The 25,582-nt window shown below is 37.3% G+C and overlaps 3 protein-coding genes across 5 annotated transcripts; 1 reads left to right on the top strand and 2 right to left on the bottom strand.

Annotated features, from left to right (window-relative positions):
- Positions 1 to 793: 793 nt before the first annotated feature.
- LOC122016471 (phosphatidylglycerophosphate phosphatase PTPMT2-like) lies at positions 794 to 4,046 on the bottom strand. 2 transcript variants are annotated; one of them, XM_042573771.1, is made up of 6 exons: positions 3,500 to 4,045; positions 3,026 to 3,148; positions 2,623 to 2,716; positions 1,811 to 1,893; positions 1,580 to 1,669; positions 794 to 1,496 (listed from the first exon to the last, which is right to left on the bottom strand). In XM_042573771.1, the coding sequence occupies exons 1-6, from the start codon at positions 3,689 to 3,691 to the stop codon at positions 960 to 962; spliced, it is 1,119 nt and encodes a 372-aa protein (XP_042429705.1). In that variant the 5' UTR covers positions 3,692 to 4,045; the 3' UTR covers positions 794 to 959. The 2 variants fall into 2 exon arrangements, with proteins under 2 accessions (XP_042429705.1, XP_042429713.1); XM_042573779.1 differs by lacking the exon at positions 3,026 to 3,148 and having other exon boundaries at positions 3,500 to 4,046.
- A 2,721-nt stretch (positions 4,047 to 6,767) lies between these two features.
- LOC122016484 (putative leucine-rich repeat receptor-like serine/threonine-protein kinase At2g19230) lies at positions 6,768 to 14,210 on the bottom strand. Of its 2 annotated transcripts, none has more exons than XM_042573799.1 (13): positions 14,073 to 14,210; positions 13,436 to 13,994; positions 12,138 to 12,616; positions 10,801 to 10,939; positions 10,641 to 10,712; positions 10,270 to 10,341; positions 10,106 to 10,186; positions 9,789 to 9,955; positions 9,416 to 9,648; positions 8,877 to 9,003; positions 8,283 to 8,351; positions 8,006 to 8,192; positions 6,768 to 7,407 (listed from the first exon to the last, which is right to left on the bottom strand). In XM_042573799.1, the coding sequence occupies exons 1-13, from the start codon at positions 14,155 to 14,157 to the stop codon at positions 6,951 to 6,953; spliced, it is 2,727 nt and encodes a 908-aa protein (XP_042429733.1). In that variant the 5' UTR covers positions 14,158 to 14,210; the 3' UTR covers positions 6,768 to 6,950. The 2 variants fall into 2 exon arrangements, with proteins under 2 accessions (XP_042429733.1, XP_042429726.1); XM_042573792.1 differs by having other exon boundaries at positions 9,416 to 9,678.
- A 2,959-nt stretch (positions 14,211 to 17,169) lies between these two features.
- On the top strand, positions 17,170 to 22,620 carry LOC122016494 (RGG repeats nuclear RNA binding protein A-like). Its single transcript, XM_042573813.1, has 6 exons — positions 17,170 to 17,551; positions 17,798 to 18,197; positions 18,302 to 18,437; positions 21,841 to 21,999; positions 22,086 to 22,148; positions 22,234 to 22,620. The coding sequence occupies exons 1-6, from the start codon at positions 17,380 to 17,382 to the stop codon at positions 22,426 to 22,428; spliced, it is 1,125 nt and encodes a 374-aa protein (XP_042429747.1). The 5' UTR covers positions 17,170 to 17,379; the 3' UTR covers positions 22,429 to 22,620.
- Positions 22,621 to 25,582: the final 2,962 nt, after the last annotated feature.

Genomic DNA, 25,582 nt, shown 5'->3' on the forward strand with positions numbered 1-25,582 from the left:
GCTGCACCATAACTATAAGGTCATAATTTACGGACTAGAGGACCATTAATTGATGGGTTTTAATAAATCCTATTTGTTTAACAGATATGATCCATCAAAATGAACCAATCCATACAATAAATCATCCTTTTGATTTGTAAATTATGGACCAGAGGATTCGTCTTCATGTATTAAAACATCTGCATCTATTGCACTAAATTATTATCGTTCCCGGGATCATGGTGTCGCGATAGGACATCCAGATCATCTCCCAGACACTCGCAGTATTAACTGGGATTATCATTTTTTATTATCTGTCATCTCATGAATAGAGGGGTGAACATTTAATTATTTTAGTTAATTTGATAATAATTTTGAATAAATTTTATTATTATTATTTAAATAAATTCAGTTAATTTAGTATTAAATAAAATAATTTATTTTTAATTTGATTTAAATAATTTAATTTTAATAAAATTTTAATTCGATTAACCAACATTAAATTAATTTTTGATTTAATTAATTCAATTTTAATAAAATTTTAATACTATTCAATTCATCAACATTAAATTAATTTTTGATTATTTTATATACCAAATTAACACGGGAAATACCAAACGAACTGCATTTCTTTTATTTTTCTACATACTTTTCTGGAACTGGCTCGATAATTCAACTATTTTAGTGGCTTGAAGTTTAAGTTTATGGTTCTTACCTGAGAATTATTTGATCTTCGATGGATTTAAGTTTAGGGCTTATTATTATAACTGATGTTGCATGCTTTTGTGACTTTGACGCAAGTCGATACAATGTGTGACCTTTGTAATTCGAGTCTTTGTCCATTAACAAATAATAAGGCTAACCTTCTCCTTCAAACTTCGACATAACTCTAGCATAGAACATATATCACTCAAAGATCAGAGAAACAACTTCTGAAAAATCTTCAATCTTGCATTGTAAGCTCGAGCAGGCATGGTGCATCACGAACTAGCTAGACGGATGGGCGGGTGTCGGCTGGAAACTGGTAGGTTACCGTCAAACCACCTGAAGGAAGAACAGAAACAAGAAAGTTTCCTCGCCTTAGGAAAGGTTTGGTTAATGTGATTAGATGAGATGCTGTTCTCGTCGCAAGCATCCAGAAAGGTTTCGTACCCTTCTAAATCCACCTCAGTTATCAAAACTTCGTCTTCGATAGGACAAGTACTGCTGTTCTCGTCCAAAGCATCCACAAAGGTTTCATACCCTTGTAAATCTTTGTCAGTTATCAAAACTTCTTCTTCTTCAGAAGTAGATGCCGTGTCATTGTCATCATAAGCCTCCGGAAAACTTTCGTACCCTTCTAGATCTTCCTCGGTAATGAAACACTCTTCTTCGAGGGGACTGGTAGTTCTTGTTTTAGCACCACTGCATAAGGAAATCTTGTCTGAAGTTTCAGTATCTTGAGGGTGTGGATGTTTAGATTTTGGGCTTTGGATTGCAGGAAATTTCAACTTGTTCTTGTTATAAGCCTCGACAGCCTGGTAAAGAAATGAATGACATAAGGGAGCGGAGCCATAAATCAATCCAAAAACATGACCTTAAGTTACTTTCATAATCATACCTGCCACTGAGAAGGAGCCAACAGCACTCGAGGCCTTCTAGAGCGCACATATTCAAGAGCAGCCATGGGCGTCATATTCTTATATTTGACCTGCAAAGTTAGGGTAGCGATTTATGTATCATTTCTTTGATAGAGAAGGCTTTGGGAGGCAAGTATACCAGTTATGTTGATTCTGTAAGCAAAATGCATGATGTGCATAAAAGTAAGGTGATAGGCCTTGAACATAATTACCAAATAGCAAAGGACAATGGTAGCACTACGACCCCTTCCTGCCTTGCAGTGAACATATGTAATTTTCCCGTGAGATGCATTTACTGAAAATCAAAAATCATGTTTAGGATTTTTTTTTTTTCCGATGGAGAGAAGCATCGGAACCATAGTATCAAGCAGCAACCAATTTTTTAAGACTTGATGACTATACAGATGAGCTCTTCTATTCAATCAATTTTAAACTTTGAAATTGAAAAGTCAAAAACCAATGGAACCTGGTGGAAATCCATCAGAGGCAAAGTGGCTACAATGAATTGACCAAATTTTCTCAGTTTTCCCCCTTTAAATGTTGATTATGGACCGTTCAGAAAACAACGACTAGTTCTTAAATCAATCAGACATATAAACGTTAGCCCATATTCAGAAAGTGATCACTTTTCTCGAAACCAGACAATGATTCAGCTAAAATATTGCAACTTACGTCGCCAACTTACTCGTATCTCAAGTAGCTAGACAGCTGAATGAAATCCCATGTTTTTAGGATAGATCCCATCCAGACAAAAATGAGTGTTGCAACTTGCAATTCAACATTCTAGCATGCAGTAATTGTAATTAAATCACAAAACAGATTCTCCGCAACTGATAAAGCTTCTAGTTCTGATGTGCCTACTATGCTAAAGGAAGTTTGTTGTTTCACATGATGTTTGGTAAAAAAGAAAAAAAAAAAAAAGGACTCTTCTTAAACATTAGCAACCAATAGTCAGATAGGTTTTGCGGTGAAAATTATTTTGCTATCGCTGTAAAAATAGGAATCGATAAAAGAAAAAACTTACTATGGATGAAATCAACAGCTCGGCATATATCAACAGGTGTAGGAGCATAAAGGTAGTCTCTTGTAGGAATCACCAGGTGATCGATTCCATGAACCTGGACGGAAGGAACAAAATAAAGTGGAATGCATCAAAGAAATGAAGAGATAAAAACTCGATTAAAAATGAATCCTAAATAATTAATCAGTCAAATCTTCTTCAACATACAGGACAGTATGTATTATGAGAGAGTCAGGGTTTGTCTAATGCAGTGTCAGAATGATTTGGATAGGAAAATCGTGTGTACACCAGCAAAAAAAGAAGGGGAAACAGAAATGCTTCAAAATAAGAGAAAGCTTGAAAAAGAACTACTAAAAATCAAGCATAAATTGTAAGTATACTAAAGAAAACGCATATCCAACACTACCTTATATACGTTAGACGGAACCAAAGTCTCATATGGTTCGTTTAGGGTAACGACTCCTCGAACTCCAAGCTGCTGCAGCCGAGGAACATCGTTCGGAAAAGGCACAGCACCCAACAATAGAAACTGACATCACAAACAGCAAATTCACCGATTTTTTAATAAGTTGAGTATAAAATCTCTAAATATAACAAGAGCAGCATCAAAATCCCAGAAAACAAAGAAACCCCGCTTAGTTTGTATATATGTGTGGGTGGAAATTTAGTTTATATATGTTGTATTCTTGATTTTGTAATCTCGACTAAAAATGTAACTTTGTTTCGTTTCCCGACTCTTGAATCATCAAATGAACCCGTGAAAAATTTCTCCCGATTGCTCAAATCGAATCAGAAAAAAAAAAAAATTTAGTTGCAGTAACTGCAACTCAACTGCTTAAAAAAAATTGGAAACTCAAGACATTAAATTGAAAAAACGTACCTGATCGATTTCATCCCACCATCGAAAGTCAGCTTGCATCTTGTTCCTAAGGACATTGTAGACAAGTGTAGGATAGAAAAGAATCCGTGCTCCCGCTCCCACAAGCGCTTTCTTTGCCCTAAAACTCACTATTTCGCGGCCGCCACGTTCGTCCGTTTTCCCCTCACCCAACTCATGAATGCCCATGATCATAATCACTTGTAACAGATCGCTAATCCTCGTCGATTCGACTGTGCTGCAGCCGCTTACCCACGGGACTAATCCTCCCCGAAACACTCGTCAATCTCTAATCATTTGAATCCAACGCTGACTGGAGGAAGGCCTCGCTTTGGACGCCAAGGAGGAAAGAGAACAGCATCAGAGGCAGCCAAATCAACCGATTCGGCCAAAAGGTACCTCGATCTGGAGTTGCGAGTGAGGGGAATTCGATTTCGAGGGCGGAATTCACCGACTCGGCAGACAAACTACCACACGGCGGCAAACCTGATGCTCCACGCGTCGAGACAGGAGTCCAACGAGGAAGCAGGAGGCGCAGGCAGAGTTGCCAACGGGGGAGACGCACAAATAAAACGCCGCAATCCCTATTGCGGAAAGACCCCATTCGACCATCTGAGACGAATCGACGGCCAGGATCGCGTAGACCATGATAACGTTAGCCATGTCGCGAGACACGAGAACCGGGAGCTGGGGTTAGTCGCGATCGAATCGAGCCGTCGCTTCTTGATCCTGCGGCGACATGGTGAAAACGTGGAAAGGCTTCAAAATCATCCATATGGGTCCTAGTCACACGTGGGGACGTAGCAGCGGTAGAGCCACCACGTCATCGATGCTGATGTAAGTGGGCCCCAAATCATTTCTCCCGGTACCCAACTTCACTTTGACGCCACGTCATCGTTAGAATATACATTTTTATTAATCGGAGTGAGCCGGATTCGGCTTCTGGGCTCGTCAGTTGGGCTCCACTGGCTCGACCAATTAAAGTCGATTAGATTTGAACTGACATGAGTAATTAGCTTTCCAGCAAAAAGGCAAACATGCCATTAGATTTTTTTGGTCCTTTTCTGATGTTTGGTTCAGTGAGGTTTTCGATAAGAACGAAGTGCTATTTAATATTTTCCCACGGGATTTAAAGTAATAAACAAAGAGTGATTAATACGGCAAGGCGTGCAAATTAACGTTGAGTGTTGCTGGAGCACAAGTTACGAATTTTTTTATAAAATAGAATTCGATTCTTATAGGTATTTATTGCTATTGGTTTGAAGAGTGATCGCCATTAATAGATATTTGGTGGTGGGAATTGTTTTTTTAGCTAAAGGCCATGGCAAAAGTTTATAGTTTTTTGTTTTTTTGATGTTAAGCAAGGACGAAGGCTTGTACTGTTTACTCGTGTGCTCAAATAGGGATGACCGTGGTTCTTCACGGGGTCGGTGTGTTCTTTATTTTGTGGACTTCGGGACAATCGTGAGAAGGCATGTGAGGGACCTTTAATTCTAATTTTGAAGTGGATCAGTAAATTGATTTAGTTTAGTGAATGTTTACCGAAATGAAAAATATAAAGAATAATAAAACTTCTTATATAATTTTATCATTTTTGTGTGTTTTTTAAGCCCTGGCCTGAAACTTTAACAGTAAATTAGAGAAAAATCTTTAATTATAATTTTAACTTTACATGCAATCCTTATGTCTAAAAAATTTTATTTTCACTTCCTGCATACAAAGTTTTATTTGTTTCAACTCCTTCATGCAAATATCATTACCTAATTACCCTTCAGAGTTTTTAGGTACAAAAAGTCCAAAAATGAGTATAATTCTTTTTAAATTCAACACTTTAAACTAGAATCCAGTATATTTCTATCAAAATTCAGTACTTTAAACAAGAATCCAGTATATTTCTATCAAAATTGGTCACTCATATTTTTTAGATATAAAAAATCTAAAATAAATATAATTCATTTTAAATTTGGTACTTTAAATTAGATTCCAGTATATTTTTATATCAAAATGAATATGACTTTTTTTCTACTTAATATAATTCCTTCTAAATTCAGCACAATTCAAAGAAAATCTAGTATATTTTATATATAATTGAGTATTATTTAAAGACAATCTAGTATATTTTTCATCTAATTAAAGTAGAAAAAGAGTCGTGCTCAATTTGATAGAAAATATATTGAATTCTAATTTAATGTGATGAATTTAAAAAAAAATTATACACATTTTTGGACTTTTTATACCTAAAAATATCAGAGATAATTAGGTAAATTAGTGTCTATTATTTTGGACTAGGGAGTGGAAACAAAGATTTTGGTCAATGGGAACTGCATGCAAAGTTGAATTCATGATTGGGGACTACATGTAAATTTACCCAAACTTTAATAATCCTGTCTGAAATTAGGAAAGATGATACGTTGACTAATTAGTTTTGATATTGCTCGACTCTGAACTAGAGGAAGATGACACCGAGCGATACTATGTATCAAAAAAGAATATAAAGAAAAGAAAATGTCAATAAGCGAGCCAAAGAGATCTTCCTGATATAGGTATTCTGACACTCAAATTAGACAAGCGGGAGGGGGGAAATAGAATGTGATGAATACTAAAAAATGAATAGTGAACTTTGAATGCTTAACTTTGTGTACTTATGTTTTTAGGAGAAGACCCTTTATATAATATTAGTTTCCCTCTATGCACGGACAACGACACCTTTGCAAAAAAGAGTTGACTATTCTGACAATTTTCTTAAAATAGACCCATCATTTATATGTTTTGTAAGGTAGAAACTTCTATCATACAAGTTGTATAAAGAATATTCTCTTGATTCTCTGACAACAGTTACACAAAACGTCAAAAAAGAATATTAGGTCGTTGGACTAATGAGTAATTAATACATTTTGGTGGTAGACCAACTGAATCCTCTCTAACATCCGATCGGACCTCATTCTCGGGCGGAGTCAAGTCAGCTAAGGAATGTTGACCATCTTAAGTACTCGACCTCCTTGAGGACTCAGTATCCACTCAGACAAGGAGTCTAGTTGAGCCATACATTTAGGGTATTCAATCAAACAAGAGGATTCGATTCTGATTTGAACTGAGATGGCTCGAGATTCATCGAGCTGAGGAAACTCAGGATCCGATTTAACAAAAGGCCTGATGGACTGGACTATTCAACCGAGTCATGCAACCATGCTAACTTTAAGTGTTAACATTTCCTTAACTTTGACCGTCACATCAATCATCCCTATTAACTTAGGCCATCTTATCCGCTGTATCATTCAACATAATCAATACTAACTCGAAAATCTGAACATCTACTGGCGCACATTACAGAATAATCTCGACGTTCATATAGGCTCGTTTTAAAGATTCGTAAAGCTGAAACAACAATAAGTTCAAATGCCTTGTGGATGGTAGCACAAAGCTTTCAGTCGGAAGAGACTCGACTGCCCTAACATCATCTCGCCGATGGACCACTTACATCAGCTGACATTCTTGCAATATCTTCTATACGAAGGGCACCACTTCTAGTCTGGCTTGCATTGTTGACTTCCAAGTTCTCGCTGCAAGTGACTGGGTTCTCAGTCCTACCATGGGAGGTCTCTAGTACCAAGCTCTCTTTTAGCCGTGTCACAACTTGGGTCATGAGTGGTCTCTCACGGGATGACAACAAGGTGCAATCTAGTGCGACCTGTGCACACATCCAAACGGAGTTTATGTCATAATTCCCTTGTAATCTGGCATCAACAAGTTCCTCAATTTTTCCATTGGCAAACTCTTGGCGCACCCTTTGAGATATATGTATGTTCTCAGGAGTTCGCAAAATCGGAGGTTGCCCTGTGATCAGCTCTAAGAGAACTACTCCAAAACTGAATACGTCACTTCTTTCACCGAGCTGCAAGGAAACGTTGTACCTGCACAAGTCACAGAAGAATTCCCTACATCAGTCTCTTGTTCTTCAAATTTCCAAAACTGTTGAGCATTCATGCAAGCTTCTAAAGAACGAAATTTAACGACCTTAGTTCCCAGCAAACAAACCAGGAGCTGTAAAAGGTAGTTAAACTTTCAACTTTGTCAGAAACACATGTACAAGAAAAAATAAAACACGACGTCATTGAGGAGACTGCCAACTATTTATTCCAGTATTATCATAGTATACACATAAATGCTAGAATGTAAAGGCATATGCTGATCAATGTAGAATTTTACATAATGAGAGTTTCTCGCATCTACAGAATACTGAGAGAAACAGTAAAAAGTATGGCAGTCTGGTCAAAGGGGTGGTAATTCAGAGTCTTGAACCGAACATTTACTTATTTGCATTTTATCAGCATGATTTCCAAATTACCTGTTGAATTTATAAGGTATATTTGTGAATAGATGTCAGAGATCAATCCAGGTTCAAATCTGAGGCCAGCCATAGAGTTCTAGTATTTTCCTACTCATTTCACATTGATTTGACTGTGAATGTTATATTCAAACAAAACCAAAGAAGAGACAACAATAGCATACTCTGGATCAAGATATCCTGGAGTTCCCTTTACTTTTGTTGATAGGGTGTTTGTCCCACTATCGAAAGCTTTTGACAGCCCAAAATCTGCTATCTTGGCCTCCAGATTCTCACTCAAAAGAATATTTGCAGACTTAACGTCTCTATGAATTAGTGGTGGCTTGCATTCTGAGTGCAAGTACTCCAGTCCTGTATCTCACTAAAATTTATGAGCTCAAATAATCATAAAATCAATAGATGAATTGGAGCAAGGATAATAATACTTTAAATTATGATAACCTTGAGCAGCTTCAAGTGCAATTTGGAGACGCTGTCGCCAACTTAAAGTTCTTGTCCCAACTCTTTTGCCTGTATAATTTCATATTAACAATATCATCAGTTTCTGATGTGAAAAAATGGACAATTATGCTACAAGGAACTTGATAGGTAGACAACCTGACAGCTTATTTGCAAGTCCTTTTGTATCAATTTCATGATCGTTTAGAGTCTAACAACAAAAAATATTAGGAAAATGACATGATGTTCTTCTTGGTTTAGAAAACAAACCACTATTTCAAAGAAGTTAAGACTCAGTAATAACACTCACAAAGCTTCACTCCTGTCATCTGACCAAACATAAACTTAATATATTTTACTTCCTGGAGAATTGTAAGGCAAACAAACGTGATATTTACTGAGTTTACGTATTGATATGTTTTGAAGGCAATGTCTTTTCTTTTAACCAATTATTCACATACTAGTCTTGGCTTAATTATTGTCTCAATGTTTTCATACTCATTACCATATATCAAGGTGGACTACACTTATTCCACATACTCCCTTGGAGTGAACTTGTTTAAATGTAAAGATGGTATAAAATGCAGAATGACAGACCTCGCAGATGCTCAAGTAGAGTTCCTTGTGGCATATATTCAATTACAAGTGCTAGATAGTCTCCATCGATGCAGTAGCCCACCATAGAAACTAAATAGCGATGATGAACCCTTGCCAAGTGCTGGGCCTGAAAAAAAATGAGAGTATATTTCAAGCTTAGCAATACCAACATTCCAAAAAGGATTGAAGTAGAACTAATGGAAAGCGTTATCTAATATAGGAATTCTGAAACACCATATACACTTCATTAAAGTCCAACAATTCTGTGGCGTGAAATCTAGAATAGGAATACAGACAAGAATAGAAAGTACTAGTGAGTTCCAACTATTTGGAGAGTAGCTACAAACAAGGACCTATTTGTGCATAAGTGTTGATAGATTATTTCTGTTTATACTCCGAGCGTTCAATTCCCAGAAAAAACAAAGTAATTTATATTTAGGAACCATATACCACAATAAATCATAGATTCTATTTACTACTACTAGAGGAGAATTCCACTACCTCAAGCTTCAAACGGAAATAAAAACTACTTAAATTACCTCAGCAAGGAATTCTTTGGCTCCTTGTGATGCTGTTTGAGATTGCATCTTGACTGCAACTTGAGCGCCATCTTCTAAGCACCCAAAGAAGACAATGCCAAATCCTCCTTCGCCTAGGATTTTATTGAAGTTGTTAGTTATGTTCTTCAACTCCAAGTACGTAAATTGGCGAATCTCCAGTTCCAATGAATCATGATGTTGGCCTTTTACTTGATTGGAGGAGACTTGATTCCCTGGATTCATGGTGGTATTACACCAGAAGCCTTTCAAGTTAAGCATGAAAACAAGAATTGCAAGTCATTTAAATTGGATCACATGGCATATAATCTTTTTCATTATCTCTGAGATGGACTGGGTTTTAAAGAAAGCTCACCCTGTGGCCTTTTCAGCCTCCAAATTATAGCCATCACTACAAGCAGAATGAAAATAGGAACTATACAAAGAATGACAATCATAGATGTTGCTAGTTTCTTCTTCCCTGATCTTGAAATTGCTCCACATGAAGTTCCATTGTCACAAAGAGATGGATTACCTTCAGTTCTGGCATGAGATGTAAGCATTTTTATTCTTTTAGGCTACAAATATTCTAATTGAACTACTTAAAAACTTGCAATATAAAATAAAATAATTGAAGAACTACACATATGTTAAAAGGATATCTAGTTTACTAATCTGTTAGAGAACACAAACCTTAAAGTAAGAAATCCATTTTGTGACCTTTCAAGTAGGGCAGAAGGAATCGATCCATTTAGCTGGTTGCTTGTTAAATCTCTACAAGTAGTTAGAAGTTAACCACTATGTTTTCATTTTACATATATTGAAAACAGAAAGAAGCAATTATGCAATATACTTACAGAACTTTGAGGGATGTCAATTCTGCTAGGACAGGGGGGATAGTCCCTGTCAAGTTGTTGTAAGACAAGTCCCTGGAATATTACAAAGCTATTGTAATTAGAATGAATCTATCAGTTATTATTGCTAATTTAATTTAAAAAATAATCACAATTGCAGAACCAATTTGATGATGTTATAGGAAAATAATGCCATGATCACCAACCATTTAATATAAATTTCAAAGCTGTGATATGGTTCGGTAGAAAAATCCTACATTTTGAGAGTGTTAACTTCTTCCTAACCTAAATATTTAAGCAACCTTCTATGTACTGTAACAATGCAGTTTTCATTTTCATAAACTATATCTGTTTCAAGGTTCTCATGATCTTACAAGTATTCAATTGCACCAAGGTTGGAAAAAGATTTGACTATTTCACCGGTCAATCCACTGGATGATAGATCCCTGCAGAGTATTTCAACTAGTAAGCACATTGCTTTTGAATGGAACATCCTGACAATGCAGGAAATGCAAATTTTAGGTAGGTGCTCACAAAGTAGTGATCCTTGGAAGATTTGAGATGTTATGAGTACAGTTTACTCCATCCCAAACTAAAGCTTGTGGTGAACACGGATCTCCCACCCAATTTTTCTTGATTTGATATGATGATTTTATGGTCCTCATGGCATCAACTGTGTTAGAACAAATATAATTTAAATAATAGCTTGTTGTCATCGTATAAGAGCGATTAGTACTAAAAAAGTGGGAAATAAAAAACAAATTGGCATGAGAAAAATCCATTTAACTTACCAAAGTAAGGCAAACCAGATAAGAGATAGAGACAAAGAGTTACAAACAATAACCATATTATAAAAAACTAGGCGAGGATGGGAGGCAAATAATTAGATTATGGCACCAAAAGAAAAAAAACATTTAGATTTTATACTCAAATTTTTCAATATATTTTTTTTCCCTAATCAGTCTATCAAACCCACTTTTGCCCATCATAAAACTTCCTCCACTTTGCAAATGAAATTCCTTGTCATCGTAAAAGGATAAGGCCATAAGGAGGAGAAGATAACCCTAAAATCATTAATTAGATTACTCTTTTTGCGAGTAAAACACTTAGGGTTTTAAATGAATCGAACGTTCATGAACAAGCTTGGTGTTCGACTTGGTAAGAACTTGTTTATGTTCGTTCAATATACACAAGATCAATTAAATAAACAAGTTTGAACAGCTTATTTAACTAAACGAACAAGCTTGAACACATATACGTTCAACTCGTTAACATTCATGAACAACGTTCGTGAACAAGTTTGTGAACAACATTCATAAATTATGTTTATTAATAAAACTTTTATAAACTTGCTAAATAAATAAAGAAATTTTCAAAATGAACAAATAAATTTGTATTATCAAACTCAATAATTAATCAAACAAGCTTAAAATATAAAAAATTGCAAACAATCAAACAAGTTTGAATTGAGAGTTCGATGACATCTAAATGAACCAAGCTCAAGCCAAGCTCAAATCAAGCTCAAGCTCATAAAAAAGAAACCAAGCCAAACTTGAACAATCATTTTAACGGCTTGATTCATTTTATGCTAGGCTGGGCTTGGCTTGGTTATCTTATTAAACAAGCTTGAACACCCTTTGGCTCAACTCGGCTCGGCTCAGCTTATTTACAACCCTAAAAACACTGTACTCCAAACTCAAATCAGTAGCTCGCTTTTGATTTCCAATATACTAAACCTAGAAAGTTTGATGAAGCTCGATAGGCTATAAAAGCTGAAATGTCCTTGGGACAGAAATTGAAAGCAAAATAGTCCGCCGCAACAAATCCTAGTGCAATAAGTCGAAACAAAAGCATATAAATTAAGCGCGTACCGTCCTTTTCTTCAGACGCCACATTCTGATCCCGCATCTTTGAGTATACCTCGACGGCGTTGAGGATGGGCGGAAGGGTGGAGCTGCTCAGAGCCTCAAGTGTGATGTTGTAGGACGGCGACGGAACGAGGGGCAGGGTGCTGACCACAGCGTCCGAATAGAGGTAGTCCGGGGTCAAGTTCCCAATCAAGATATTGCCAATGCGAATGTCGAAGCTGCGCGACTCGTCGGTGCTGGCGAGGTCAAAGATCTCAGAGATATGGAGGACGTAGAAGTACTGGTTTACGTCGGCGGGGTCGGCGACCCAGGGGACGACGAGCTGGCGGGAGTTGGTAGGGCTGGCGGCGGTCTGCATGACGACGGAAGGCACCTCGTAGTGGTCATTGTCGATGTTTTGGACCGTGGAGTCGGTGTGAAAATTGGTCCACACGGGCAAGGTCCAGGGCTGCCAAAGCCGGTCGTGGAGGTCATGGGGATACCTGTCCGTGGCCCCCATGGGTGGGAAAACATTACTTCTTTTTGTGTTTAATTCAAATTTTATACCAATTTTATAAAATTTAAATTAAAAAAGGGAATGAATAGGTAATTATCATGCAATATATACAAATTAAAGAAAAATAACATACTCAAGAAAAAAAAATCAAGGAAATAGTTAATAATAGATATATAGAATAATGAGATCCATAAAAAAAAAAAAATAGTGGGTTATGAATTTATATGTTTATTTTTTTATATTTTTTTAAAATTTTTACCCATATTATTGCTCTAAATTAAATTAGGATATCCCTATAATATTTCATAATTTTAAGGAAAAATTTATATACCGTCTCAATCATAATTTAAACTTTACATATATTACACATATAAAAAAAATTTTATCTAAACATAATAGGCATCAATTTACTTAATTACTTCTCATATTTTTTTAATTTAAAAAATTTAAGAATGAGTATAATTTCTCTTAAATTCATCATGTTAAATTAAAATTTAGTATATTTTCTATAAAATTAAGTATGATTTTTCTTACATCTCAATTGGATGAAAAATATATTAGATTCTATTGCTTATATTAATATGTTGATTTTAAAAAGAATTATATTTAATTTTGACTTTTTTTATCTAAAAAATTATAAAAGATAGTTAGTTAAGTTGATGTCTATTATATTGGGTTAGGGAGTAGAAATAAAGTTATGCATTTAAAATTGAAATTGTGATGGTGGATTATAAGACCATTTACTGTAATTTTTAATTATAAAATATTTAACCAAAAGATAATACTAATAAATAAATAAATTCACCTTATGTAATTCTGGGCCCCTCCCACATTGACCCGGTTGAACATCACCAAACTGAGCGAGGCGTTGACCACCGGATACATCGAGTCCTTCAGCGGCCTCACGTCCACCGACGACACGAACGGCGTCCCGCCCCCCGTGTTGACCAGGCACACCCAGAGGTGGTCTGCCGCCGCCACCGTGATGGCTTCCACCGGCAACAAGGCGCTCGGGTCAGTGATGTTGACCGTCTTCCATAGGTTCACGCCGAGGTGGAGGTCGAAGGTGAGCCGCTGCGAGTCGAGGCCGTCGTAGTTGCCGTACAAGAACCAGGCGCGCACCAGGTACTTGGAGCCCCTGGCGATGCCCTCTCGGATGGTGTAGCAGTTGCGGGTGCCGTTGGGGAAGCTCCGCACCGTGAACAACCTTCGCGCCAGCAGCGGGGCCACGTACGCCGCCGAGATGTTTGCGCTAATGCCTGCGTCGGAGTCGACGAAGCCACGGTCGGAGACGTAGGTGATGTTGGTGAGTGGATCGACGTAGGTGGTGCCTTCGGCAGCGCCGGAGTCAATGCTAATGAATCCTGCAAATTATGCACGAATCGTAGGATTGTTGTTCAAGTTCAACTCTGGAAATTTAACACAATGTGTGTCTTAGTTACCGAGAGCCTCTGTGGGCTGAGGGAGAACCGGGACGGCGGCCATAGCGAAGCAGAGGAGGAGGAGCAAGCGCCAAGTTGAAGCCATCTTTTGTGAACAGACGAAGAAGAACGGACTGCTTTGCTCGACGAACGATTTAGCAGAATGGAGTGGAATTTATACTACTAATCGGCGAGACAGGCGGCTGCGCTCACCACTTCGATATGATTGGGGCATTTCGTCGAACAATTTTTTGTTGGATATTAACATGGATGATAGAAATCACGGTTGACTATTAACATACCTCGTGATGACGCGCTAGTCATTATACCATCCCGAGGAACTTTTACTGGATATATTTAAATAGAAAATAGATAAAAAAGAAAGATGTTTCACATTAGACTTTTCAAAATATATAGTTGTGGGTTTAAATTGATTCATATGTATTGATAATTTTAACAAATATATGGGGAGAGTCTTTCTCTTATGTGTGAATGTATAGGGGTGTAAATCCAACGTTCGGATTGTACTGAACCAAATTAACTCGTGTGCGAGCACGATCTACAAATATCGAACCAGTCAAGGTAAAATTAGAGATCATTAACATGTAACGGATATATTAAATTAGATATTAATGTAGATTATAAACAGTCGAGTGAAACATTAGTCAATGAAATTTTTTAATAAAAAATGTTACACACAGAAAAGAAGCAATAGCTCTCGACCTTCGTTTTCCTCCTGCTCAGTCATGCAACTCTTGTTCGGCAAAGTGACTGTGATAGCAGTGGGATACCACTCAATTCATCATGACCATCGGTGTTTGGTAGAAACTACGGTTAATTGTTGTATCTCATTGTATCCTGGGAAATAGACGGCTCGAGTAATCCTCGAAGCACAGCCGGAGGTGGGGTGAATCTGTTTCAAGGAAAATGTGACTATCGTAGATCTCGATCCATTTGCCCACTCGCTTGGCCGCTCGATTTTTCTTCCCGACCGACAATATTCGCTAGGCATCTTCCTCCGCTTGTTCTCTTGGCTTCTCTGCCTGTCCGACCGTCCGTTTGCTCATTCGCTTAGTCTCTTCCTCCGCTCGGCTGCACGCCCGTTCAACCGCACGCTCACTCGGTAGCTTGATTTTCTGCCCAATCAATCGAATACTCGCTCAACCGCTCACTCGCTCGGCAATTCGACCTCTCGGATTGCTCAGCTTCTTAATTCGCTCGATCGATCTGCCTGCTCATTTTTCAACAAACAATTAAAATAATAATAAAAAAACTATTATTGAGCACGGCATTTAACCATACAATTTTAGCATCGTGGCATTTTCACTTTAGCTTTGAATTTAAATGCAAGTTAGTTTGCAAAAGAATGAATATTATTTTTATAGTGTAAGTTGAGTTAAAAATATTCACGTTGATCTTCGTTTTTTAAAGATAGAAATTGAACAATTTATACAACAGCCCAATCATCGTACTCTAACTTTGATACAAACTGATTTGCATGCAAACTTAGAAGGAATACCTTCGAAGAAGGGCATTGTTGAGAAAATAAAAATGTGTTTTAGTAATAATTGCCAATGTGTGTGTTTTTTGCTAAATTGTTTTTATTTTGTATCTGTCGCCTTGCAAATTGCACTTTTTTTGGAGTGAACATGTTGAGCTATCACAACTCACGACCAGCCTCCAAAGTCAACTCAGATAGACTTGAGTTTAGTGCATGCACGCCAATAAGAATCTATCATTTATTAGTATTGTGGTTGACTTCGAATTGTTGGAACGGTTATAGACTTGTGATAAATTGAAAACAATTCATCTACATGCTCGACTCGGAGATGTACCACAGAGGTCAACTCTTTCACCGAATTGGAAGGCATAGACTTCGTTCTAGGGGTCAAAATGAACCCAATCAGTTAATCCGATCCCAATTGGTTTGAAAAAAAATCAGATTTAGATTGGAGTTTTCGGGTTTGAATGGAATTCGGTTTAAAAATGTTTAAGTTGTTTTAGTTTCAGATCGAATTTGAATATTCAAGTAGATCTAAATTTAGAATTACGAGACATTTTTTTTAAAAAAATTTTTTTATTTTATTTTAAAAATTAAAATATTTTATTTACCTAAATAGTATAATATGACAAAAGACGATCCATTCTTTCCAGTGCCTCCGTCAATTTATTACGAGGTCAATACGAAAAAAATAAATCATAGATAACTACTAATCATTAGTGCAATGGTCAAGATATAGGAAAAAAAATACTTAAATAATATAATGGAGTATAAGAAGGATGAAGTATTGAGATTAAAATGAAGAATTATAAATAAATAATATTTTTTGTTTACGGGTAAGACAGGTTATTCGAGTTATCAGATTTCGATTTAGAATTTTCAAATTTAGATCGGATTGAAATGAAATTCAAATTAAATTATTTTTCAATAACTGATCTTTAATCCAACCCGAAACTACCGAACCATCTCTGCTTCGTTCGACTGCAAGGATTAACCATTGTGTCGTAATTAGGAGTCTCAGAGATCGTTAGGTTTGACAAATTGATTTAGAGGGGCGAATTCCTACTATTTTTCTTTTTCAAATTGATATATTTAGAACATATTTATTTACTTTTTGAAGACATTGCAACTCATTGACATAGATTGATCGAAAAAAATAAATATAGATTTATTTTACGATTTAAACTGAAATTTATCTCCTGTTTTTAGATGAACTTTAAGCACATTGTTTAAAATATCAGGGTTCTCTTCGAAAAATATCCACAACTATAAGGATCCGGGCTCTTTGCAATGGGCCTCCTAGAAATCCAAAAAGCCTAACAAAAAGAAAATAGTCAATAAATAGACATTATAAATCCAACTGCCCAAGCAAAATAGGTGAATCCGAACCGTAAGATTTCACTATCATACTTCCGATGAGGACCACGTCGCCTATCGATCGGGGCGGTTGCCACAAAATAACTAACGTCAACGCTTTATTAAATGCCAAAAATACCCCTATGCCTTTTTCATCGGAGAATGGTTTAGGTGTGTAAATCTGTTAAGGAGGTGGTCCTATTGTTGTCATTTTCTGGTATTGATCTATTTAACAATGAGGAAGGCGGCGAAAGTGATTAGGTTTTCCTTCTGCAAGTGGAGTGAAAGGGCGTCCCTGTTGTTGGAGGAAGAGTGCGGCTAGGGTTTTTGTTTGCGGATTCTTCTGTCAGCGCACTCCTTCGTCGAGGCATCCATCTCCTGTTTTTAATGGAGATTGCATCGCGGCGGCTGCTGTGCTAGTTATAAGGATCACCCTGGTGCCGTTGAGGCCGGTGATTTGAGGCTGTGGAGATGGCGACCGATAATCCCTTCGATCTACTGGGAGACAACGACCACGATGATCCCTCGCAGTTCATCGTCGCTCATCAGAAGGTGGCGGCGGCCAAAAAACCCGCTGCGGTAGCCGCCACTACTCCGGCAGTGGCGAAGCTGCCAACGAAACCGGTTCCCCCTTCTCAAGCTGGTTAGTTCATAATTCTTTTTGCTGGATTTATCATTTGTTTTCCTGAGAAGATTGGTCTTTTTTGATATTCGCGTTTTGGATCTTGTATTGTGTGTTTGTTTGGTGATAATCCTATAATCTTTGCCTTATAACCAATGTCCGATGCTCTCTCTCTCTCTCTCTCTCAATACGTGCTTGAATTAGATGGATAAGCTAGTCATTTCGATTAAAAAAAATCACCTTTTGATTGGAATGTTTGTGATACAGTGAGGGAATCGAGGGAAGTCAGGAATAATGATGCCCCGGTACGTGGTGGTGCTGGCCGCGGCGGGCTTGGACGCGGAAGAGGTGGACGAGGCCCAAATCGTGAGTTTGGAAATGATTATGCGAATGGGTTTTCTAGGAACTACGGCGGTGTTGGAGGCGAAGATGGTGATGCTGACAAACCCGAAAAGGAACGCCCAACACGTCAGCCATTTGGCGGTGGTCGTCGTGGTGGATATGGGGGCCGTGGTGGTTATGGTAATGATGAATCTGGAGGTGATTCTGAACGACCTCCACGCAGGTTGTATGAGCGTCGCAGTGGTACTGGTCGTGGTTATGAGGTGAAACGTCTAGGTGCAGGTCGTGGTAACTGGGGAACCGTAGCTGATGAGTCACTGGAGCAGTTAAGATATTGGTCTTTCTTGCAGTTTTTCTATTGGGAACTGAAACTTTCTGTCAGCTGTAGTACCGAGCTTGCTTTTATCTGTGAAACTTTTCTTTAAATAGGGAAAAGGAGGATGTTCTCAAGTCTGATGAGAAACCAACTGAGGGGCGTCAAGAACAGGAAAACACACCATTAACCGAGGAGAGCAAGGATAAGGAGGGTGCTGCTAATGAGGCTGAAGAAAAGGAAGAGGACAAGGTGAGGTTATCTTTATGTCCATGAATTATGATTCTTTTGAATGGAAGCTGAAAAGAAAATCACCAACTTCGTTGAAACTACAGTTACATGTTGAAACAATATTTGTTTTCAGATAACAAGAATCAAAGTAACAAAGGTTTTTTATAATATTCGTGATTATTGACTGGTATCTCTTTGTTAGCATATCATGAAATTTTGGTTGTTATCAAAAGCCAAGATCACAGGCTTCCAGAGTGATTTTTGATTTTTATGTTCCAGTTGAGTATACATTGACTCGACAAAAAGGCTTCTTAAGCTACTTGCATTTCTATTTGTATATCATCTACAGGATGCTTCTATCAAGATGCATTATGCATGCACATGTTGAAGAACAGATTTTCTAAACAAATTCATGGACTAGTGCTACGTCAGAAATTAGAAAAAAAAAGACTCATGCTTTTATATGCTTCTATCAAGATGCATATGCATGCACATGTTGAAGAACAGATTTTCTAAAAAATTTCATGGACTAGTGCTATGCCGGAAATTAAAAAAAAAGACTCGTGGTTTTATATATTTAATTTTTGACTCTTCTACACCTTTTGGTGTATATTCTAACTCCTGATATGAAACTTATGTATGTCAACCCTCCAGAAAATATCAAGTTTGCCATCTGGAAAATGTGTCCTTGTATGTTTTGTGATTTACTTCCCAGATTTCCTCTTTCCACATTGCAAATGATCTTTGATTTGTCCTTGCATTTATGTTTGATATCTAGGTGACAGTAGCTCACTTATGAGAATCTTACTCTTAGTTTTCTTGAATGTGTCTTTATATTGGCTACCTGGTATGCCTTTTGCAATGCACGTTAGTTTATTATGCTTCAAGGTATAATGTGAATTTTATCTATGAAAGTCTACAAGAATGTCATCAGAATTTTCTATTGGGAAAAATAGTCATTGCGACCGTACAAGCCAATGCTTTTGGATGTTAAGTTTTTATTTTATTTTTAAATATCTATCATTATTAACCTAATTACAGGTCTTATCAGCAAATGGTACATCTTCATAACTAAAATTGGAAGTCAAGCTTGTCTTATAGGTTGTATAATATTTTTGTTTAGTTGATATTGGACCTTTTATCTTTAGGTGTCCATTGTTGATCTATTCATGTATTTTGGCATTTATGTTCTGTTGTCAAATTTTAGTTTTTTTCCCGTCCTATGTTTGTATTACATCTAAAAGCACCAAGTGAGCTAACTGCATCATGCCTGCTGCATACTTTATGTTAGGACAACTTTCTCTATGCACTAAATTCTTCCTTTTGTTTCTGCACTTCACTTTTTCAAGTTGCTCGCTAATTCTCTTCATAAACAAGCTCCAGTATGGCAACCATTAAAGTTTTCTTGGTGTGCCCATGTGTTTGTCAGGTTTGTGCGTGGTTCTATCTTTTGTTGGTTGGTCTTGATTGAAGCATGTGTAGTGTGGTAGTTCAAGATTATATAGTGTGATGATGGAATAGAATATTGAACAGTCATTGCATTTGCATTACTCTGTCAGTCAACTATACATATTTCCTGATTTTTTATTGAATTGTTCCTTCAACCTAGTTGCTTCCACCTTTTTTTAGATGAGGAAAGAGATTGTTTTTGTGCCAAATATGATTCTACATTTGAAACTTTACTGGCTTAGGCATGCTTTTCTCCTGCATATACTCACAAATTTATATGTGTTTTTCTAATAATTGACCTGGAAGTCCTTTTAGTATTCATCTTCTTGCATTGAATTATCCTGCTCAACATGTATAGGCTAAATGTTCTCGTTTAACATTGATTACTAGCCTTTTCAAGCTAGCTTTTAAAGAGAGGTGGATTCTTACTTCAAGCAAGTAGCTATCACCTTTTCATGAGTTGTATGATGTTGTTGTAAACTTGTTATCTCCGCCAGCATCATACTTTCCAGCATGTTAACCTTTTTGAACTGGTTGATATGGACTTCCACTTCATATATGAAATATAATTTAGTTTAAATGCGATGTTGTCACACTATGTTTCCCACAAATAAAGGAAACAATTAGAGAAAGAATGATGGCAAGGGAAAAAAGGTCACAAGAAATATTTTCCATATTGCTCTTTCCTTCGATGGAAAGAAAGAAAAATTCCAAAACATTTTTTGTCAAAGGCATAAATTTGAAAAGATTTTTTGACTTTTCTAAGATCGGATTTGAGTTTCTTTCCCTGTGAAGCTTTTTTGCTTCGTTTCTGTTTTTCCCCCCAAAAGAAGCAACATAGTGCAGCTGGAAATTCTTTTTGTTACGATCTGTTTCCTTCACCTCTAGGAAACATGCCTTGGGCTGATCCAAAGAGTCGTGCCCGGTAAATGAAACCAACATATATGCAAGCACGTTATTTAACCTAAGCTACAATTTTTTGGTGGAATCAAGGTATTGCTATCCTTCTCTATCATTTGCTTGAATTCAGAAGGCTGCCATACAAAATATGCTACATTATTTTAATGGATAGTTTGCCTTGGTTTTCATATATACGGCTGATCCAATGGGTCTTGCATGGTGTAGAGTAAATCGAACCATTGTGTATGCATGTTCTCTATTTCACCCAGCCTAGAGTAATTTGTATATGCCAGCTTAAAGGGATTGGTATGCTTTTCTTCATACTTCAATCCAGGAAGCTGCCATACATGGGTTCTATGTATCATTTTTCTTCCTTTTACTCAGCTTTCTTATTCTCTTGCTGCGTTATACCTTTTGCATAGCCCTGTTGCTCCTAATGTTGGTTGAATGTAATACTAATCCTGCTATCTGTTTTCTTTTGAAGTTGATTATAATTATATTTTGATCGATGTAGTGTAATTGATTAAGTTTATTCCTTAATTGGTAAAAAAAGTTATAGATTTCTTTTGTCATAAAATTCAAGATCACAACTTGAAGATTTAGAGCTTTGTAACCATTGCAGTCTAATGTTAACTAAAAGCATTTTTTAACTGGCAAAAATCTTCCATACATTTCTTACAGTGACATGAAAGTTGTATGCGAAGGTGATCCTTATGTTATACCTGTAACCAAGATTTACTAGTGTGTCTTTTGTGGCATATATTTATAAATTTTCATTGGCATTCATATTTGTCATATGCCAGTTCATATATAAATGGTGATTCTGTATGGTTCCTGTGCCATTACGTTATTCTTGATTTTGTTTAAAAATCATTGTATCAAATGTTGATTTGTAAATAACTGAAAGATAAGTGTTCTACATTTGTCCTTTTTCTTTTGATTTACATCCGACTTTTTGTTACTTTTTTCCTACGTTGTGTATTTTGTGATCTTATATTTTGCATTAAGTTTTCCACAATTCTAAATGTATAAATTAATTGTTAAGTGATCGCTTTTGTTTAATTGTATTGTACAGGAGATGACTTTAGAAGAATATGAGAAAATCAAAGAGGAGAAAAGAAAAGCCTTACTTGCATTGAAAGCTGAGGAGAGGAAGGTTGAAATCGACAAGGAGTTGCAATCCATGCAACTACTAACAACAAAGAAAGAAATCGACCCTATTTTTGTTAGATTGGTATGCCTGCCTTCTGTAAATGCCTAATCTAGTATATATTTTTTTTGTTAGAAGTTTCTGATTTTTTTTTGTTTTGGATCTTTCAGGGTTCTGACAAAGAGGCAAGCAAAAAGAAAGAAAATAATGATAACGACGAACGGAGCAAAAAAGTATTAACACTATATTTCCTAGGATATTACTCTTTAGATTAGATTCAACTTTTCTTAATGATTGAGGTTTCTTCTTTGTGGTTAGCCCCTGAACATCAATGAGTTTTTCAAGACCGGTGAAGGTAAACAATACTACAGTGCTGCTAGCCGTGGGCGTGGCCGAGGAAGAGGTGACCGTGCACCATTCAGAAGTGGTTATGGCGGCCGAGGTTCAAGCTTTGCAGCTGCTGCTCCATCAATTGAAGATCCCGGCCAGTTTCCTACTCTTGGCGTGAAGTAGAGAGCAAAATTTCAAAACAGTGCCAATTTCTGAAATTTTTAGTTGTTAATTAAGACTCGTTGCATCCCGAGGAATACCATTGGTTCGAATTGTTCACCTCATGTTTTAACTATGTATATCGGAATCTCTCTTGAACTATGTTCCTAGATACGTTTGCTACTTCCATTTCAATAGTATCGTCGTTCAATTTCAGGCATGGCTGCAAAAACCTTACAAAAAAAATTCCAATGGCAAAATTTGATTTAAGGAAAAAATAGTACAGTGTATAACTTCCCCTCTTGAGCACGTCATTTGACATCTTTCAATCGTTGCATTCCAATCTTATGAATTAACTTTTCAATTGTTGAAGTCGGTACTGATTTGTCAACAAGTCCACCGAATTCTCACTCTAACAAATTGTCGAAAACTATTTCACCGTTCTTCTGAAGATCATGAGTGAATTTTTTTTTTTTTTTTTGATGAAATGTACTTTGTTCTATTGTTTTTGATGTATCCTTCCTTCAATTGAATAATACATGCAGTATTATCTTGGAATAACACAGCAGAGGCCCTCAGGGCATAACACAGACGGTGGATATATGATATCTCTGGCGTAATGATCAGGGATTGATTTTCAGGAACTAACGATCTGGGGTTTACCCCGCCATGTGCCTATGGCCCGTGTACCTGCATGAACTTCCCTCCATATCCGTGGGGCCGACACTAGGGGGGCCGCTAAGATAACAGATCTACCTTTTTGGAATAACACAACAGATACTTTTTTGTTTAGTGATGGATAATAGATCTCAACCAGATATACTTTCGACTTATTTCATGAATTACCAATAATTTAGTATGATTAGAAGGAGTAACAGTTATGGTTTGTTTCATAGAACATTAAGAAATAATTGTACCACTAAATGTGAATGCATACCTTGTTTGTCATCAAACATTATGAGGATTGGATAAATATTCAGCATCTGCATAATCTATAAGATCAAACTTATATACTTTAAAGTAATAAAGACTTTAACTCTTTGTGTTGGTGAGGAATTATATTTTGTAAGTAAAATCAAGTCAAATGATATATTAGGACATGTTTAACTTACAAAATATATTAATGCTCTAATAGCACTAAGATATGATATTTCTAGACCAAATAATTCACATCACTTTCACAAGGTCAAAAAGGATTTTTATGGACATCAAGTGATCTTACCATCATAGATGTGCTCAATGGGTATACTTTATCCATATAAAATCCTGACTTATGTAAATAGATGTTATTTTCTAAGTGTTCCATTTACAATCAAAATAAAATTTTATCTTTCCAAAGTCTTTCATTTCAAATTCTTATTTCAAATAAGTAACAATTACTTTTAATATTTTTAGGAATTCCAATGATATTTAAATTATCAACATAAATAGTAGTATAGCACATTCAAATACAAATCTCTTAATAAAAACACATGGACAAATGTGATCATACATATAACCTTGTTTTATCAAATATTCACTAAGTGAATTATGTTAGGACCAAAAGTAGCTAGAGGGGGGGGGGGGGGGGGAATAGTTCGTCGCGTTCGCTCGGTGCTCGGCGTTGCTTGTTCCTTCAAAGATGTGCAGCGGAAAATACAGAAACAAACACACAACGCTAACACGGTTGGTTTTACTTGGTATCCACCTCACAAGAGGTGACTAATCCAAGGATCCACACCAACACACACCCTCCACTAAATAAAACTCTCCTTTGTGGTAACTACCAAGGGCGGAGAAGCCCTACAATACTCAATACAAGAAGAGAGGGAAAGGATACAAGAAATACAAGCTTACAAGCTTACAATGAGTACAAAACCCTAACCCTAGCTTCTCTTCTTGGCTTTGATCCGCCTCTTGACTTGGAGAGCTTCCAAGATCCTTCAAGAACTGGCGATCTGAGCTTTGTGAGCGCTGTGGAGGAGTTGGCGAGAGCTCTGGAGTGAATCGGTGAAGTTATTGCCCGCAGCTATAAACGACGCCAACGGTCGGATCCCGATCGATTCGAATGTTCCCAATCGATCGGGGAGGCTTTGGATCGATCCATGGATCGATCCAGAGCGCCTCTGTGCTCTGGAAACACGCCTGGATCGATCCACGGATCGATCCAGCGCTTATCGCGCGAAGCAGCCGCGTCCCAATCGATCCACTGATCGATTGGGACATCTGGATCGATCCACGGATCGATCCAGAAGCTCTCTGTTCGCTGGGACAGGTCTGGATCGATCCACTGATCGATCCACTGATCGATCCAGCACTTGGTTTTTGTCCAAAACCAAGTCCTAAACCTCCCAAACCAACATCCAGTCAACCTTGATCTGTTGGTATGTCATGCCTAGCATCTAGTCACTCCCTTGACCTGCTAGGACTCCCTTACCAAGTGTCCGGTCAATCCCTTTGACCCACTTGGACTTTTCTCTGTGCCAAGTATCCGGTCAATCCCTTTGACCTACTTGGACTTTTCTTTCATGCCAAGTATCCAGTCAATCCTTTGACCTACTTGGACTTCCCAGCACCAGATGTCCGATCATCCTTGATCCATCTGGATTTTCCTGCTCGGCTTCACTCACGGGACTTTCACCGGCTTCACTCACCGGGTTTTCCATCCGCCTAGCTTCACTCACTAGGACTTTCACCGGCTTCACTCACCAGATTTCCATCCGCCTAGCTTCACTCACTAGGACTTCCTTCACAGCTTCACTCACCAGGACTTTCTCTTGGCTCACTCACCGGGACTTTCATCTTGCCTAGCTTCACTCACTAGGTCTTTCATTTTGCCTAACATCCCGTTAGGACTTCTCAAGTATCCAACAACCTTGACCTACTTGACTCTTCTTCAATCAATATCTTATTGTCAAACATCTAAACCCAAACCAAGACTCAGCTTGGTTACCCAGGTCAACCTTGACCTGAAGGATATTGCACCAACAATCTCCCCCTTTTTGATGTTTGACAATACCACAAGAACACTTACAATCCCATATGTAAGTTAGGCTAATCCCATAGCCTCCTTCTTCATGCCACTAGGTAATGAAAGCATAAATTAAGCTCTTCATTCTCCCCCTAAGAGGGCAAACTCCCTCTAGGTAATGAAAGCCTAACTTACTCCCTTTCATGAGTCCTTTCATTCTCCCCCTAT

This window comes from Zingiber officinale, chromosome 1A (assembly GCF_018446385.1).
Source record: "Zingiber officinale cultivar Zhangliang chromosome 1A, Zo_v1.1, whole genome shotgun sequence".
Classification (NCBI taxonomy): Eukaryota; Viridiplantae; Streptophyta; class Magnoliopsida; order Zingiberales; family Zingiberaceae; genus Zingiber; species Zingiber officinale.

Bases quoted from the DNA above. Each gene is read 5' to 3' on its own strand.
- LOC122016471 (XM_042573771.1), bottom strand. From the start codon at position 3,691: ATGATCATGGGCATTCATGAGTTGGGTGAGGGGAAAACGGACGAACGT. The intron at 1,894-2,622 runs GTAAGTTTTTTC...TTTGATTTTCAG, and splicing joins AGCTGTTGATTTCATCCATA to TAAATGCATCTCACGGGAAA. The intron at 1,497-1,579 runs GTATGATTATGA...TTTCTTTACCAG, and splicing joins TGGCTCCTTCTCAGTGGCAG to GCTGTCGAGGCTTATAACAA.
- LOC122016484 (XM_042573792.1), bottom strand. From the start codon at position 14,157: ATGGCTTCAACTTGGCGCTTGCTCCTCCTCCTCTGCTTCGCTATGGCC. The intron at 9,679-9,788 runs GTGAGCTTTCTT...TTAACTTGAAAG, and splicing joins GAGGCTGAAAAGGCCACAGG to GCTTCTGGTGTAATACCACC. The intron at 8,193-8,282 runs GTTATCATAATT...AGTGAGATACAG, and splicing joins TGCACTTGAAGCTGCTCAAG to GACTGGAGTACTTGCACTCA.
- LOC122016494 (XM_042573813.1), top strand. From the start codon at position 17,380: ATGGCGACCGATAATCCCTTCGATCTACTGGGAGACAACGACCACGAT. The intron at 18,198-18,301 runs GTTAAGATATTG...TTCTTTAAATAG, and splicing joins GCTGATGAGTCACTGGAGCA to GGAAAAGGAGGATGTTCTCA. The intron at 18,438-21,840 runs GTGAGGTTATCT...TGTATTGTACAG, and splicing joins AAGAAAAGGAAGAGGACAAG to GAGATGACTTTAGAAGAATA.